Source organism: Puma concolor, chromosome D4, assembly GCF_028749965.1.
Source record: "Puma concolor isolate L17-30 chromosome D4, mPumCon1.1.hap2, whole genome shotgun sequence".
Lineage (NCBI taxonomy): Eukaryota > Metazoa > Chordata > Mammalia > Carnivora > Felidae > Puma > Puma concolor.
In genome coordinates, this window is record NC_141679.1 from 34,471,309 (window position 1) to 34,486,355 (window position 15,047).

At 39.2% G+C, this 15,047-nt stretch overlaps 1 protein-coding gene across 34 annotated transcripts in view; it reads right to left on the reverse strand.

Annotated features, from left to right (window-relative positions):
- The window catches only part of PTPRD (protein tyrosine phosphatase receptor type D), a 2,237,777-nt gene that overhangs the window by 156,492 nt on the left and 2,066,238 nt on the right, over positions 1 to 15,047 (reverse strand). For 18 of the 34 annotated variants that reach the window (XM_086685253.1, XM_086685268.1, XM_086685259.1 and 15 more), the window contains 3 exons: positions 12,381 to 12,968; positions 11,849 to 11,949; positions 10,792 to 11,051 (listed from right to left, as the gene is read on the reverse strand). In XM_086685253.1, coding sequence (XP_086541379.1) covers positions 10,792 to 11,051; positions 11,849 to 11,949; positions 12,381 to 12,968 — 949 coding nt within the window. The remainder of the gene's footprint in view (positions 1 to 10,791; positions 11,052 to 11,848; positions 11,950 to 12,380; positions 12,969 to 15,047) is intronic. The other 16 variants (XM_086685255.1, XM_086685285.1, XM_086685267.1 and 13 more) reach the window with 3 other exon arrangements.

Here is a 15,047-nt window from a genome sequence, read left to right on the forward strand (position 1 = left end):
TGGAGTTGCTAGATTTTTGACTGGCATTCTGCCCCCTAAGCATCTATCCAAGTAGAAGGTTGAAACATCCCAGACTCTTGGTATCAGAACCTGCAGGACCTACAGGTCTATTTCATAAGAAATTTAGCCTTTCCCTGAGGGAGCTCCCCACTTCTCCAGGCAAAAACCAAGTAAGAAAGAATGCAGGGGCAATGAGCCACAACTGTGTTATATTTACAAGAGACAGATTTGTTTCTGGGTGGTGAGAAGTTGGGGGTAGGGATCAAGACTTCCAAGTGAGGTTGGCCAGAAATGAGAAAATCATGGTTTCTGTTGATAAAACAGTCTTTCAATCACCAAAACTGCATTTCACCAGAAAACAAATTGGAAGTATTTTTCTAAATAACTTTCACCTAAATGAAAGTTAGAACCCCAGCCCACAGCTCTGGTATCAATCCTGTTTCCTCTTCTCATATCTCCCACGGCATACTGAACAAAAAGCCACATTCCTTTCTCATTGCATAACTTGCCAACTGCTGCAAGCAGCACAGCATGGTACACAGCTGCCTGTGATAATGGGCTGTGCCACATGAACACTGGACGGGTAACTGTGTTATCCTTTGAAAAAATCCAATGTGTGTAGGTTGTTTAGCGTTGTTTTTTGCTTGTTTGTTTTTCTAACAGGAGATTTGCGTTTGATTTCTTGTTGTTCTGACACTTTCCCCATGCTTTCCTAGTTTGTCTTTTGCTCTTTTTCCCAGAGAAACTAGAATATATTTCTGGGAATCTTTAATTCATTTCTAGAACACATCCCCACCCCCAAATCATTTTCTTTCTTTTTATGTATCATTGTCTCTTCTCTTTGTTACCAAAGTTTTATCTGTTTTCCCCAGCTCCCATTTCAAATATAGGAGGAGGAAGTATATAAATTAAACAGAGAGAAAAATTGAAGCTAAAGAAAAGCAGTGAAAGATAGACTATATTCTGCAATATTCTCAACTCATTCAGAAATTGGAAAATGAACCAGAGATCTACCATCAAAGGACAAAAATACCATTTCTCAATAACGTCTAACACAATCTTCCAAGCCAATTTGGTAAACAGCCACTAGAGTTTTTTTTTTTTTTTTTTTTTAAGTCTTGCAAACTAATAACAAATACTACAAATTATACTATACTATTTTCATCTTTCAATTGCTCTTTCCCTGAATAGACAGTTCATGTTTTTGAATGGATCAAATTTATACTCTGTATCTTCCCCCTGTTCTTTCATTGTTTGCAACTATTTTACCTTTTCTAAATCTTTCCCATCCTCCAGGACTCAGATTAAATACCAGGTCCTTCTAGATGTCTCCCCTGATACCCAAGTTGGGCTGGAACTCTGGCAATAGTGACTCTATTATATTCACATGATTTTTTAAAAATCTGTTCTGCCATATTATCTCAGTCATGTTTCTGTTTTCCAGACCTGGCACTGGCAATACACTATGTATAGAACACATGTTTGTTGGATGCACATGGAATGTTCTAGTGGATGGGTAAGAGGTGGACAAATGACAAGTGCTTGTCTTTCTCTTGCTTCTGCAGTGTCACATATGCTGTCTTCTGCCTGAAACAGTGTCTCCTCAACCCCACTCCCATGGACCGAATAGGTTCTGGTCATTCTTTAAACCTCAGTTTCAATGTCACTTTCTCTGGGAACCTTCCCTGAGCTACTAACCTGGGGTTGGGAGCTCCTCCTTTGGCCTCCCTGATCCATCTCATCTTGGTATCCTAAAATTCCACTTTAACTGACTCTACTTGCCCAAATTCCCCAATTAACTATGTTTTGTCAGAGCAGTGAGAAAGTCAGCATTATCTCTCCTAAATCCCTGAAACATTGCCTGGCACTAGGGTGGGAGATTTTTAAAAGATCCATAGATTAAACAAAAATGGATAAACATAATCTCACTTTCATATTCAATTTTGTTGAGATAAAAATTACACTTATATTCCATTCTCATTTCCAGTTTTCTGAATGATAGAAAAAGAAGGGTGGATGAAAAACAGGAGATCTTATTTCTCAGTGAATTTATTTTAGTCATAATCATTTAGAACATCCACCATCTGGTTGAAATCCTTCAATTATTTCACCAAATAAATAAGAACAAAAAGTTTCCTTTGGAATAATTGGTTTTAGCTAAGTCTAAGTAGCCAATTATTAGATTTTCCTAAATTTCAACCATGGCTGTACATTAAAAACTTCTTGTTTATAATTGTACTTTTTTTTTTTTAATATATGAAATTTATTGTCAAATTGGTTTCCATACAACACCCAGTGCTCATCCCAAAAGGTGCCCTCCTCAATACCCATCACCCACCCTCCACTCCCTCCCACCCCCCATCAACCCTCAGTTTGTTCTCAGTTTTTAAGAGTCTCTTATGCTTTGGCTCTCTCCCACTCTAACCTCTTTTTTTTTTTTCCTTCCCCTCCCCCATGGGTTTCTGTTAAGTTTCTTAGGATCCACATAAGAGTGAAACCATATGGTATCTGTCTTTCTCTGTATGGCTTATTTCACTTAGCATCACTCTCTCCAGTTCCATCCACGTTGCTACAAAAGGTCATATTTCATTTTTTCTCATTGCCACGTAGTATTCCATTGTGTATATAAACCACAATTTCTTTTTTTTTTTAATATATGAAATTTATTGTCAAATTGGTTTCCATACAACACCCAGTGCTCATCCCAAAAGGTGCCCTCCTTAATACCCATCACCCACCCTCTCCTCCCTCCCACCCCCCATCAACCCTCAGTTTGTTCTCAGTTTTTAACAGTCTCTTATGCTTTGGCTCTCTCCCACTCTAACCTCTTTTTTTTTTTTTTTTCTTTTTTCCTCCCCCTCCCCCATGGGTTCCTGTTAAGTTTCTCAGGATCCAAATAAGAGTGAAACCATATGGTATCTGTCTTTCTCTCTATGGCTTATTTCACTTAGCATCACTCTCTCCAGTTCCATCCACGTTGCTACAAAAGGCCATATTTCATTTTTTCTCATTGCCACGTAGTATTCCATTGTGTATATAAACCACAATTTCTTTATCCATTCATCAGTTGATGGACATTTAGGCTCTTTCCATAATTTGGCTATTGTTGAGAGTGCTGCTATGAACACTGGGGTACAAGTGTCCCTATGCATCAGCACTCCTATATCCCTTGGATAAATTCATAGCAGTGCTATTGCTGGGTCATAGGGTAGGTCTATTTTTAATTTTCTGAGGAACCTCCACACTGCTTTCCAGAGCCGCTGCACCAATTTGCATTCCCACCAACAGTGCAAGAGGGTTCCCGTTTCTCCACATCCTCTCCAGCATCTATAGTCTCCTGATTTGTTCATTTTGGCCACTCTGACTGGCGTAAGGTGATATCTGAGTCTGGTTTTGATTTGTATTTCCCTGATGAGGAGCGACATTGAACATCTTTTCATGTGCCTGTTGGCCATCTGGATGTCTTCTTTAGAGAAGTGTCTATTCATGTTTTCTGCCCATTTCTTCACTGGGTTATTTGCTTTTCGGGTGTGGAGTTTGGTGAGCTCTTTATAGATTTTGGATACTAGCCCTTTGTCCGATATGTCATTTGCAAATATCTTTTCCCATTCCGTTGGTTGCCTTTTAGTTTTGTTGGTTGTTTCCTTTGCTGTGCAGAAGCTTTTTATCTTCATAAGGTCCCAGTAATTCACTTTTGCTTTTAATTCCCTTGCCTTTGGGGATGTGTCAAGTAAGAGATTGCTACGGCTGAGGTCAGAGAGGTCTTTTCCTGCTTTCTCCTCTAAGGTTTTGATGGTTTCCTGTCTCACATTCAGGTCCTTTATCCATTTTGAGTTTATTTTTGTGAATAGTGTAAGAAAGTGGTCTAGTTTCAATCTTCTGCACGTTGCTGTCCAGTTCTCCCAGCACCATTTGTTAAAGAGACTGTCTTTTTTCCATTGGATGTTCTTTCCTGCTTTGTCAAAGATGAGTTGGCCATACGTTTGTGGGTCTAGTTCTGGGGTTTCTATTCTATTCCATTGGTCTATGTGTCTGTTTTTGTGCCAATACCATGCAGTCTTGATGATGACAGCTTTGTAGTAGAGGCTAAAGTCTGGGATTGTGATGCCTCCTGCTTTGGTCTTCTTCTTCAAAATTACTTTGGCTATTCGGGGCCTTTTGTGGTTCCATATGAATTTTAGGATTGCTTGTTCTAGTTTTGAGAAGAAGGCTGCTGCAATTTTGATTGGGAGTGCATTGAATGTGTAGATAGCTTTGGGTAGCATTGACATTTTGACAATATTTATTGTTCCAATCCATGAGCAGGGAATGTCTTTCCATTTCTTTATATCTTCTTCAATTACCTTCATAAGCTTTCTATAGTTTTCAGCATACAGATCTTTCACATCTTTGGTTAGATTTATTCCTAGGTATTTTATGCTTCTTGGTGCAATTATGAATGGGATCAGTTTCTTTATTTGTCTTTCTGTTGCTTCATTGTTAGTGTATAAGAATGCAACTGATTTCTCTACATTGATTTTGTATCCTGCAACTTTGCTGAATTCATGTATCAGTTCTAGCAGACTTTTGGTGGAGTCTATCGGATTTTCCATGTATAATATCATGTCATCTGCAAAAAGCAAAAGCTTGACTTCATCTTTGCCAATTTGGATGCCTTTGATTTCCTTTTGTTGTCTGATTGCTGATGCTAGAACTTCCAGCACTATGTTAAACAACAGCGGTGAGAGTGGGCATCCCTGTCGTGTTCCTGATCTCAGGGAAAAAGCTCTCAGTTTTTCCCCGTTGAGGATGATGTTAGCTGTGGGCTTTTCATAAATGGCTTTTATGATCTTTAAGTATGTTCCTTCTATCCCGACTTTCTCAAGGGTTTTTATTAAGAAAGGGTGCTGGATTTTGTCAAAGGCCTTTTCTGCATCGATTGACAGGATCATATGGTTCTTCTCTTTTTTTTTTTTGTTAATGTGATGTATCACGTTGATTGATTTGCGAATGGTGAACTAGCCCTGCATCCCAGGAATGAATCCCACTTGATCATGGTGAATAATTATTTTTACATGCCGTTGAATTCGATTTGCTAGTATCTTATTGAGAATTTTTGCATCCATATTCATCAGGGATATTGGCCTGTAGTTCTCTTTTTTTACTGGGTCTCTGTCTGGTTTAGGAATCAACGTAATACTGGCTTCATAGAATGAGTCTGGAAGTTTTCCTTCCCTTTCTAATTTTTGGAATAGCTTGAGAAGGATAGGTATTATCTCTGCTTTAAACGTCTGGTAGAACTCCCCTGGGAAGCCATCTGGTCCTGGACTCTTATTTGTTGGGAGATTTTTGATAACTGATTCAATTTCTTCGCTGGTTATGGGTCTGTTCAAGCTTTTTACTTCCTCCTGATTGAGTTTTGGAAAAGTGTGGGTGTTTAGGAATTTGTCCATTTCTTCCAGGTTGTCCAATTTGTTGGCATATAATTTTTCATAGTATTCCCTGATAATTGTTTGTATCTCTGAGGGATTGGTTGTAATAATTCCATTTTCATTCATGATTTTATCTATTTGGGTCATCTCCCTTTTATTTTTGAGAAGCCTGGCTAGAGGTTTGTCAATTTTGTTTATTTTTTCAAAAAACCAACTCTTGGTTTTTTGATCAGTTCTACAGTTTTTTTAGATTTTATATTGTTTATTTCTGCTCTGATCTTTATTATTTCTCTTCTTCTGCTGGGTTTAGGCTGCCTTTGCTGTTCTGCTTCTATTTCTTTTAGGTGTGCTGTTAGATTCTGTATTTGGGATTTTTCTTGTTTCTTGAGATAGGCCTGGATTGCAATGTATTTTCCTCTCAGGACTGCCTTCGCTGCATCCCAAAGCGTTTGGATTGTTGTATTTTCATTTTCGTTTGTTTCCATATATTTTTAAATTTCTTCTCTAATTGCCTGGTTGACCCACTCATTCGTTAGTAGGGTGTTCTTTAACCTCCATGCTTTTGGAGGTTTTCCAGACTTTTTCCTGGGGTTGATTTCAAGCTTCATAGCATTGTGGTCTGAAAGTATGCATGGTATAATTTCAATTCTTGTAAACTTATGAAGGGCTGTTTTGTGATCCAGTATATGATCTATCTTGGAGAATGTTCCATGTGCACTCGAGAAGAAAGTATATTCTGTTGCTTTGGGATGCAGAGTTCTAAATGTATCTGTCAAGTCCATCTGATCCAATGTCTCATTCAGGGCCCTTGTTTCTTTATTGACGGTGTGTCTAGATGATCTATCCATTTCTGTAAGTGGAGTGTTAAAGTCCCCTGCAATTACCACATTCTTATCAATAAGGTTGCTTATGTTTGTGAGTAATTGTTTTATATATTTGGGGGCTCCGGTATTCGGCACATAGACATTTATAATTGTTAGCTCTTCCTGATGGATAGACCCTGTAATGATTATATAATGCCCTTCTTCATCTCTTGTTACAGCCTTTAATATAAAGTCTAGTTTGTCTGATATAAGTATGGTTACTCCAGCTTTCTTTTGGCTTCCAGTAGCATGATAAATAGTTCTCCATCCCCTCACTCTCAATCTAAAGGTGTCCTCAGGTCTAAAATGAGTCTCTTGTAGACAGCAAATAGAGGGGTCTTGTTTTTTTATCCTTTCTGATACCCTATGTCTTTTGGTTGGCGCATTTAATCCATTTACATTCAGTGTTATTATAGAAAGATACGGGTTTAGAGTCATTGTGATGTCTGTATGTTTTATGCGTGTAGTGATGTCTCTGGTACTTTGTCTCACAGGATCCCCCTTAGGATCTCTTGTAGGGCTGGTTTAGTGGTGACAAATTCCTTCAGTTTTTGTTTGTTTGGGAAGACCTTTATCTTTCCTTCTATTCTAAATGACAGACTTGCTGGATAAAGGATTCTCGGCTGCATATTTTTCCTCTTTAGCACACTGAAAATATCGTGCCAATTCTTTCTGGCCTGCCAAGTTTCAAAAGAGAGATCAGTCACGAGTCTTATAGGTCTCCCTTTATATGTGAGGGCACGTTTATCCCTTGCTGCTTTCAGAATTTTCTCTTTATCCTTGTATTTTGCCAGTTTCACTATGATATGTCGTGCAGAAGATCGATTCAAGTTACGTCTGAACGGAGTTCTCTGTGCCTCTTGGATTTCAATGCCTTTTTCCTTCCCCAGTTCAGGGAAGTTCTCAGCTATAATTTCTTCAAGTACCCCTTCAGCACCTTTTCCTCTCTCTTCCTCCTCTGGGATACCAATTATGCATATATTATTTCTTTTTAGTGTATCACTTGGTTCTCTAATTTTCCCCTCATACTCCTGGATTTTTTTATCTCTCTCTCAGCTTCCTCTTTTTCCAGAACTTTATCTTCTAGTTCACCTTTCTCTCCTCTGCCTCTTCAATCCAAGCTGTCGTCATTTCCATTTTGTTTTGCATTTCGTTTAAAGCGCTTTTCAGCTCCTCGTGACTGTTCCTTAGTCCACTGATCTCTGTAGCAAGAGATTCTCTGCTGTCTTCTATACTGTTTTCAAGCCCAGCGATTAATTTTATGACTATTATTCTAAATTCACTTTCTTTTATATTATTTAAATCCTTTTTGATCAGTTCATTAGCTGTTGTTATTTCCTGGAGATTCTTCTGAGGGGAATTCTTCCGTTTGCTCATTTTGGATAGTCCCTGGTGTGGTGAGGACCTGCAGGGCACGTCCCCTGTGCTGTGGTGTATAACTGGAGTTGGTGAGCGGGCCGCAGTCAGTCCTGATGTCTGCCCCCAGCCCACCGCTGGGGCCACAGCCAGACTGGTGTGTGCCTTCTCTTCCCCTCCTCTAGGGGCGGGATTCCCTGTGAGGTGGCGTGGCCCGTCTGGGCTACTTGCACTCTGCCAGGCTTGTGGTGCTGGGGATCTGGTGTATTAGCTGGGGTGGGTAGGCAAGGTGCACGGGGGCAGGAGGGGCAGGCTTAGCTTGCTTCTCCTTAGGTGAACCACTTCAGGAGGGGCCCCCTGGCAGCGGGAGGGAGTCAGATCCGCTGCTGGAGGTTTGGCTCCACAGAAGCACAGAGTTGGGTGTTTGCACAGAGGGAGCAAGTTCCCTGGCAGGAACTGGTTCCCTTTGGGTTTTGGCTGGGGGATGGTTGAGGGAGATGGCGCTGGCGAGCGCCTTTGTTCCCCACCAAACTGAGCTCTGTTGTCCGGGGGCTCAGCAGCTCTCCCTCCCTTTGTCCTCCAGCCTTCCCGTTTTCTGAGCAGAGCTGTTAACTTATGACCTCCCAGACGCTAAGTCGCGCTTGCTGTCGGAACACACTCCGTCTGTCCGGCCCCTCCGCTTTTGCCAGCCAGACTGGAGGGCTCTGCTTGGCCAGTGAGCCACCCCTCCGCCCCGGCTCCCTCCCGCCAGTCCGTGGAGAGAGCACCACCTCGCCGCCCTTCCTACCCTCTTCTGTGGGCCTCTTGTCTGCGCTTGGCTCCGGAGACTCCCTTCTGCTAATCCTCTGGCGGTTTTCTGGGTTATTTAGGCAGGTGTAGGTGGAATCTAAGTGATCAGCAGGACGCGTGGTGAGCCCAGTGTCCTCCTATGCCGCCATCTTCCGAGTTCTCCCTATAACTGTACTTTTTAACAGCTGATTTTTTTCAGTTATCTTCTTTAAGTTTTCTGGACCTTTGTAAATTCTTGACAGTATAAACTTTCCTGAAAATTATTTTGCCATGAACTTGCTCTGGCTTGGTTCTCCATTTAACCCTGTAACAAATCCCACTCTATGTCCTTTACTGGCTCTTTCATCCTGAGACCTTTACTTTATTTCGCCTTTTGTGAAATAAAGACCTCAGTGTCTCAGTGATTCCATCTCTTTCCATGAATCCATTGCTGCTCTGTTAACAATTCTCAACTTTCTACCTATAATCATAGCAATTTCTTTAAACCCACATCTCTAACTAGATATTTCACTGATACCTCATGTAAAACATACACAAAATTGAAGTCATCAATTTCTTCCTGATTTTTCATTCTTTCGATGAATGGTGGCATCATCATTCACTTTGTCATCCAAGCTCAACTCTCATCTATGACATTTTCCTTTGATTGATCCCTCATTAAATTGGCTACCAATTCCTACTACACTACTGCTCTCATCTGCCTCTGCATCCTATTTCCCTCATCACCTTCTGATTTCAGAATCTTTTCATTTACTTATAATCAACCAACTATGCAATGACATCCCAACACTTTTCTCTATGGTGCTCCAATCCTTCCAACATATGCCTTCAGGAGCCACCTTCCCTAAGAACTGTCCCAATTATGTCACCATATTGCTGCTAAATGTGAAGATCCCAATGGCCCATACACTATGTTATAAATGGCTCTTCTTGACCTTCAAATAGTTTATATTAAGTTTCATCTAAACATGATCATGTGGGATAGAAGCAATGAGAAAGCAAGCAGGCAGCACAATACTCTACCATGTAGCAGGTACTCAATATATACTTCCTAAAATGGAAAAAAAGGAAACTTAGGTATTATATAAAATGGTACATGCCATTCTCCTGCATAAAAAGCTTTAATGAATTCCCACTGTCTATAGGATATAGTCCCAAGTTCTGAGTGTAACTTGACTCTTGTATACTTCTCTCACTTCTCTTCTCTAGACCTTACAAAATAGCTTCCTTCCTTCACTAATGAAGGATTTTTTTTTGTATGTGCCCTACCTGTCCTTAAAGATTAAATGAGAAACTTCCTTGACCCATTTAATTCTTGGTTAGATGCTCTTACAATAGAGTATAACTCTATCATTAGCATGTATTATGTCTGTCTGTTTCTGGGTATCCCCCACTCTATGCTAGTTCTTTTTTTTTTTTTTAAGTTTTTAATGTTTGTTTACTTTTGAGAGACTCAGCATGAGCAGGGTAGGTGCAGAGAGAGAGGGAAGCACAGAATCAGAAACAGGTTCTGGGATCTGAGCTGTCAGCATGGAGCCCGACGTGGGGCTCGAACCCACTAACCATGCGATAGTGACCTGAGCCCAAGTTGGACACCAACCAACTGAGCCACCAATGCACGTCTATGTTCATTCTTTGAAAACAGAGATCACATCTTCTTTTGTTCTCCAGGGCTTAATAGATAGCAGTGAAAATATTTTTTTTTTCTTCTATTGGCTACAACCAGCTAGCTATACTGGTTATAAAATGCACTGGCTACAATCAACTAGCTATATACAACCAGTAAATACCACTTTATTGACTAGATTTATTTTTTCAATTCAGGCCCATTGACCTCTACACTGTGCTCCATCTAAAACAGAAAACTTGCATTTTTTAATTTTGTTTTTCCAATGTCGTTCTGAACATTGACTTTTGAAATATTTCCTTTCAGCACACATCTAAAACAACAGTGTCATATATCAGTGCTATCTCATTTCCCAAAATGTCTTTAAGTTTCATACTCTATTCTAAGACTTCCTCGCTATTATATTTGCCAAATACCAGAGTTATTCAACTATTCACCTTATTCTATATTCTATGACATAAATTCCTTTTTATAGCAAGGACCATACTCTATTTGTCCATCTCTCCTAAGTTACATCACTCCTGAGACATTAAGAAAAAATGCTCAATGTTAAATTAATGAGAATTTGTGTTACAATAAACATGAGAACATGGTGCAACAAAACTTGAATATAACTGAGATCTTTCACAGAAGGATCTTTTACTCTACCAGCAATAGATTCTTTTATAACCTCTATAATACTGAGGTTGAGTTTTCTCACTTCCTTACTTTTCTATCCTTCAGCTCAGCCCTTCAGTCAACTTACTTTATATTCTCATTGGCGGGTACTTCAGGCAGTTGCACAGTGATCATGCCATCTAGATTGGTCTTCCCAATGAAGGCAGGCTTGGTACGAAGTACATCTGGTGCAGTCTTTGCTGTTACCCTGTGTTGCAGCCCACCAGCACTGTTGCCACGATTTGTCAGCACAAATGAATATGACTTCTCAGGCTTTAGGTTGACAATTAACTTCTGTGTAGCTCGGCCATCCACTTCTTCCACCATTTTCCCATCATCATAAAGAATCTAGAGACATACAACCAGTCAGGGAGATTTGCTTCTCAGAGAGGCAATGTAGGTTTTCGCAACTAATGTGTACTTGTTTATAGAACACATATATCAGGTCAATTTGAATTTGGGGAAATTCCTAAGCTTAGAAGCGTTCATAAATTCTAGAGGTTGTATCAATTTTTCTTTTGGTTCTCACTTCATAATTATATAATGGTTCCAAGTATATCAAAAATACACAAAAATGTACAATATTTTCAATATTTGACCTGTTGGTTGCATATAATCTTAATGGAAAATAGGCACATATGCTATAGATATTCAAGGTATTATTCACATCACTCTTTTTTCTAAATATTTCTAGTCCTGTTCCTAAGTATATTTTTGTTTTCAAAAGTGTTCCTCTATTCTCTGCATTTCATAGACTTGTACTTCTTGTTAACATCTCTCAGTATCTCTCAATTGCAAATTAGAGTTTAAAACTTACAAAGAATTCAGGCCAATAAACAAATTTTTAAAATCCCAGGATACTGCATTATAAAGAGATAGAAACCATGTAAATTTCAGTGTCTGGTAGGAAAACAAAAGCACTAGCTTAGATGTAAAACACTTATCTTGGAACTATAAGATGACTGACAAGTAATGCCACCCCTAGGTGGCTCCTGCTTTATCCTTTGAGTGGAAGCCAAAAATGAGAAAATCAAGTTTGTGTGGCTGAATCAAAGTGGTGTGTATGCTTTCCAAGTAACTTACCCAGATGAACTGCACCCCCCTTTTACAACCATGATATCTTAGAAATTAGAAAAAGAACTTACTTTGAAAGGCATGGCAGAATTATAATTTTCTGGAATTTCCCAAGACAACAGCACTGAAGTCTTCATTACTGCTTTGACATGAAAATTTTTTGCAAACACTGCTGGAAAAGGAAAAACAGTGTATTTAAACTACTCCTAAAAACATATGACCTGTCCTTTTCCACCATGGACAATCGGGTTTAAGTTAGATGCTGTCTACTTTGATCAGAGAGACAAGTGTGATTTGCCTACCTGTTTACACTATTCATTTTATTATCCCATTCTCATAAAGATCTCTCTTTTACCTCCAATTCAGTCAACTATATTGTATTTTCCTTACCTGAGAACATTGGGTGCTGTCAGCCAGACTTGCTTTCTATAACCGAAATCTAAGGCATCCAAAACATGTTAAGTTTTACATACTTTACCTGTTTTGCTTTTGCTGAACCTATTAATATGAATGGTCCGATCAGTTATTTATAGCTTCAAAATACTGATTTCCAAAGACCGACATTCCTTTAAAGGAGGAAGGCCATAAGCAGACAAATCCTACCTTGATCCACAGGAAGTGTCCTGAACTGGACACTGGGACTATATGGCCCGGGCCCTTTGCTCGTGTGAGCACGTACTTTTACATCATATGTGGTATCTGGTTTTAAGCCACTGAGTGTCATAGTAGTATCAGCTGGAACAATAAGCTGCTCCATTGGAAGAAGTGGGATGTTGATATCCCTATACAGAAGAGTATACTTGGTGATAATGCCATTTCTCTCTGCCAGGACAGGTGGCTGCCAGGATAACTGGACGGACGTTGAAGTGGTGCCTTCTGAGTGGAGGTTTTGAGGAAATCCAGTTGGGACTTCTTCTGGAACAGAAATCTCCTTCACTATTTCTTCCCCAAAGCCCACTTTGTTTCTGGCTGAGAGCTTGAAGATATAGGATGCTCCTTTATGGATGTCTGTAGCAGTAAAGTGGTCTTCTTTCTCAGAGAACTCAAGAGTAGTGAGTGGCTCCATATCTTTCCGGCCAAATTTTAGACGGTAGCCCTGAAGAGGTCCAAATGTGTCCACCGGGGGGTGCCACTGAATGAGAGCAGTATTCATTTGAGTGTGGTTAATCACAAGCCGGGGTTTCCCTGGAACTGCAACACATGGGATGGAGTGCTGAGACCAACCAACACAGACGTTCACACTTTAATCACTACTGAATAGGAACACCACTCTATGGGAATCCCCACTTCTTTATTTATATATAAAAAAAAAAGCCTTGGTCTATATACCTTTGTAGAAATATGCTTCTTTTCATACTTAATTATTAAGGTAGGCTGAAATACCAGAATTTGATAACAGACACAAATAGATTTATTAAAACAATAATTTAAGGGAATTAAAAAAAATTCCCACATATGAAGGTTCATGTCACAGAGAAATGAGGGTGAGTAAAGATTAGCTAATTAGATACATACAGCTAATAAGAATCATGATTATAACATAGTTAATTGCTGGGTACCTGTAATGTACCAGGCACTGTGCTAAGATGAAGGATCTCACTTGATTTACATTTTTCATTCCTGACTACACACTCCGATTAGTTATTATCTTAATTTTCTATGATAAGAAAATGACACCCAGAGAGATAGAAAGCTGCATAGTCAGATATGTAATAAATGAGAAAGCTCTAAGACAGCCCTGGGTTGATCTGAATCCATAGCCCAAATACTTAATGATACTATTATGTTGCTTATAAGTTTTTTTTAATAGGTACAAAATCATGTTGTTTTGAGTTATTATGGATATAATTTGTAATTTTTGTCTATACTTTATACCTGTGGAGAAACCATGACTAAGGAATGCTTTTTGACTAGTAGGTTGGCTGAAAACAAAACTCCGTTTTTCTTTTCTCTTACAGAGATTATAAATCTGGATTTGCACACCTCCAGCATAGGCTCGGCTGGGTAGTATAAACACAATAAATGTACAGATATCTAAAATAAGCATCGCCTATTTCAATATTCAAGTCTCTATTGATTAAGAAAGACCTAAAATTGTAAATGGAAACACCAAAATAATCTTCTCTGTGAATAAGATCCACGATTCTAAATAATTTTTTGTATAACCACTAAAAAGTGATGAGCCAGTCTTAGCTATTAAAAAAGACAATGTTATTTCTTTCTCTGGGAGTCACATCCTTTGGCTATAAATTCTGTACTTTCTTGTCCTTATTATGGTATCCCTATCTTATGGCCAACAGGAGTTTGATGCTTTATGTAAGACATCTCAGACTCATTAAGACACAATTATAAATATAGGTGAAAGAAGTGTATTTTCTTCATTTTGGGATTCAGTTTCAGGAGTTTACCCTTGGCTGTTTACCTTTCAATAGAGGCTGGTTCCATCGTCATTCAGCATGCCCCCACTGAACATGTATCTCCTAAGCATGGCATTAAATTAGCTCGGTACAATGCTATTCTTAAAAAAAAAAAAAAAAAAAAAAAAAAAAAAAAAAAAGCCCAGAAGACATTGCCTTAAAGGAGTTTTGCCATCTGTAATCCTGCTGCTTGAGGCAGTTCCAGGTGGCAGGATGTAAGTGAGGCAAATCTTATGACATTTAGACAAATTTGGCAGTGAGCATGGCACCCAGGAGGGTACTCAACATCACAGCTGTTCTTTGCTTTATGCCTTTACATAGAGGTGTGTTCCTAAAAAGTTGTGTGAGAAACGATTCAGGAGGAGTAAATCAAATCATAGTTTAAATGTTCCATGGGAGATTGCTATATAAAGGGATTGGAGGAGAATCCTTTTGTAATTATGTCTTAATTTATTGGTTTTACAATGTCAGGTCTTCTTTCATGCTGGCTTTTCCTAATGGGAGCCGATCAAACTAACTCTAAAGAGCATTAAGAAACTTTGTTCTTCAGAGAGAAGCAATCTGACATTTTGTAGCCTTTTTGCTTTTCATTTTTCTGTTTCCAATCTTTTATGTGACTTGCCGCTCCCCCCCTTAGAATCCCCACTGCAAGGACTGAGGAGGTGAAACTGGCAAAAAACACAAAACCATAAGTCGTCAACCCAGTTCAAGATGGCAGCTTTTCTAAAAGGGTCTGCTGCTGAGAGGTGTTGAAGCTAACAAGTGACATCTCTGTCCACATGATCTTCCCTCTGGACATTCATAGGACTTGCTCTTCCACATCATTTGTATCTCAGCTCAAATAACTTTCCTC